The sequence below is a fragment of the Microtus ochrogaster genome, unplaced genomic scaffold, assembly GCF_000317375.1.
Source record: "Microtus ochrogaster isolate Prairie Vole_2 unplaced genomic scaffold, MicOch1.0 UNK26, whole genome shotgun sequence".
Taxonomy (NCBI): Eukaryota; Metazoa; Chordata; class Mammalia; order Rodentia; family Cricetidae; genus Microtus; species Microtus ochrogaster.
The window spans coordinates 1,099,632-1,102,121 of NW_004949124.1; the positions used below are offsets into that span (position 1 = coordinate 1,099,632).

General features: G+C 45.3%; 1 protein-coding gene across 1 annotated transcript in view; it reads left to right on the plus strand.

Annotated features, from left to right (window-relative positions):
- Nlrc4 (NLR family CARD domain containing 4) overlaps positions 1–2,490 on the plus strand; it is a 40,458-nt gene that overhangs the window by 6,033 nt on the left and 31,935 nt on the right. The window contains exon 3 of the mRNA XM_026789668.1: positions 1,729–1,989. Coding sequence (XP_026645469.1) covers positions 1,729–1,989 — 261 coding nt within the window. The remainder of the gene's footprint in view (positions 1–1,728; positions 1,990–2,490) is intronic.

Here is a 2,490-nt window from a genome sequence, read left to right on the forward strand (position 1 = left end):
ACACACACACACACACACACACACACACACACACACACACACACACACACAATGTGTCTCCCCTAGAAACTAGGAGAAATGAGGGCACTTAGACTGAAAACTGTCTGATACTTGTAGTGCTATTTTTCAGAAAACACTAAAACTTGTGAAAGATAAAACAGCTATTCGTTTGCGTGGTGACAGGAAGATAAGAACTGAATATTTTGTCACATTACTTTGTATGTGATGACAGACATGAATTCTCCTAACAGCTCCCCAGGTGACACAGACATGTGCTATAGTGGGTTCTCATTAGTGAAATGTTGACTTTTCAGATTTTCCTTACCAGCCCACACATGTGGTTATCTTGAAATTGGGCATGGTGGAAATATCAGATCTCTTACTGGGCTCAGTAAATGCTATGAAAGGGATATTCTGTCCCCAAAGAGACTGGCTGCCACATAGCTGGCAGCATTTCAGATTCAAAAGAGAGCTGCAAAGTTTACAGATGCTCACACGTGGCTGATTTCATGCTGTTGCATTAACTTTCCCTGGGGGAACTGAACAAACATCTTGTCACCCCAGATGGAGCCCCAAGAAGAGACTAAAGTGACCATTCCACCTGTCTAGCTTGTTGAACCAGTAGGTCTGTTGATCTTGCTTGTCAGACCTGGGTAAGGGGTAACTACAAAGCACCCCCATCCCTTTAAGCCCTATATCAGCGTGAATGACGGCTCCCTGTGTATGTAGTGATAGAGTACCTTCCCCAGTTAACCTTCCACCCTCTATTCTGTTCTATTCTGTTCTATTCTGTTCTATTCTGTTCTGTTCTATTCTGTTCTGTTCTGTTCTGTTCTGTTCTGTTCTATTCTGTTCTATTCTGTTCTATTCTAGCTCCTCCCAAGTCAGAGTGAAGGTGAAGCAGGTGACTGGGAACGAGACACGGGAGAGTAGCTGGGATCTCAGCTGAGGGCCTAATAATGGTCCCCCAGCTCCTCCTAGAGGAGAATGTCGATGGCTGAGCTATTGTGAGGGTCTCTGGCTCTGATTAAGATGGCTCTTGGTCTTGGAGGACAGGGCCATTCATTACTTCGAAACCCATGTTTTCACTACTGTAACTTTACTGGAGATTTTTCTTTTTTTCTGCTTTTTCCCCCTTTGGAGACAGGGTCCCACTACATAGCCCTGGCTGTCCTGGAACTCACTCCATGGATCAGGCTGGCCTCAAAGTCACAGAGATCCACCTGCCTCTGCCTCCTGAGTCTAGGATGAAAGGTGGGTGCCACTACACCTGGCGCTCACTAGAGACTCTTGCATCAGTGAACAAAATCACCCACCTATTTTAATCACCAAAGTGAAACTGTCTTGTTCACTGACCAAAGTTAAGGCTACTGAGTTTTGCGGATCACTTCTTTTTGTTTGTTTTTTTGTTTGTTTGTTTTGTTTCGCTTTTTTAGACAGGGTTTCTCTGTGTAACTGCCCTGGTTGTCCTGTAACTCACTCTGTAGACCAGGCTAGCCTTGAATTCACAGAGATCCATCTGCCTCTGCTTCCCGAATGCCAGGATTAAAGGCGTGCGCCACCACCTCCCAACTTGCAGAGTACTTCTTGAGGGCCTGACTGTCAAACGTCTGGCATCTCCATAGTTAAAGGGAAAAAATATGCAGCCATCATATGCTGGTGACAGATATGTATATTTCATGTGGATTAAAATACATACATGAACAAATATTTACCTCCAACCTTCAGTGAACTTCATAAAGGAGAACAGTCAATCCCTCATTCAGAGGATGAACATCGTAGTTACCAAGCAAATCTCAGACGATCTGTTTGCACGAAGCGTTCTCAACTATGAAGAAGTCGCCAATATTTGCTGTAAGAAGGTAGATCAGGACGCTGCACGAGAAATCATTCATATGATTCTGAAGAAGGGCTCAGAGGCCTGCAGCCTCTTTCTTAAGTATCTTGAGAAGTGGGACTCTACTATGTATCAGGACTTAACTGGACAAAGTAAGTATTGCTTTGCTCACCTCTGTCCCACCATAAGGACCTAAACCGTGCAGAACACCCCAGTCCCTTCCATGGAATTTCAGCTCGTCCTCCTCCTTTGTGTGACTGGCCAGGGACTTTGAGTCATTCACACCAGACATTCGACAGTGGAGCCATAGAAGTAACCCCAGAGCTGGGCAGGAAGTGAGTTAAGTACAGCCTCCCTTCAAAGTACAAGTGGAACGCTGGCTGTGGTGGCATCGGCTACTGTGGGAGCTCTGGGGAGAATGAGGAAGGTGGAACGGGAGGTTGAAGCCAGACTGGGCTATATCAATGTGCTGTCTGAAAGAAAACATTTAACTAGAACACCACCACACGTAGCCAGCAGTCCTCAGTCAGTCATCTGTCTCCTGCCGCGGTGACATGGAAAAGTCACCGTTGCTCTTTCCATTGGGACAGACATTTCATCATCATCGAGCTGGACCTCCAACTCCTCATTTTAACTATTTTAAATGAATTAAT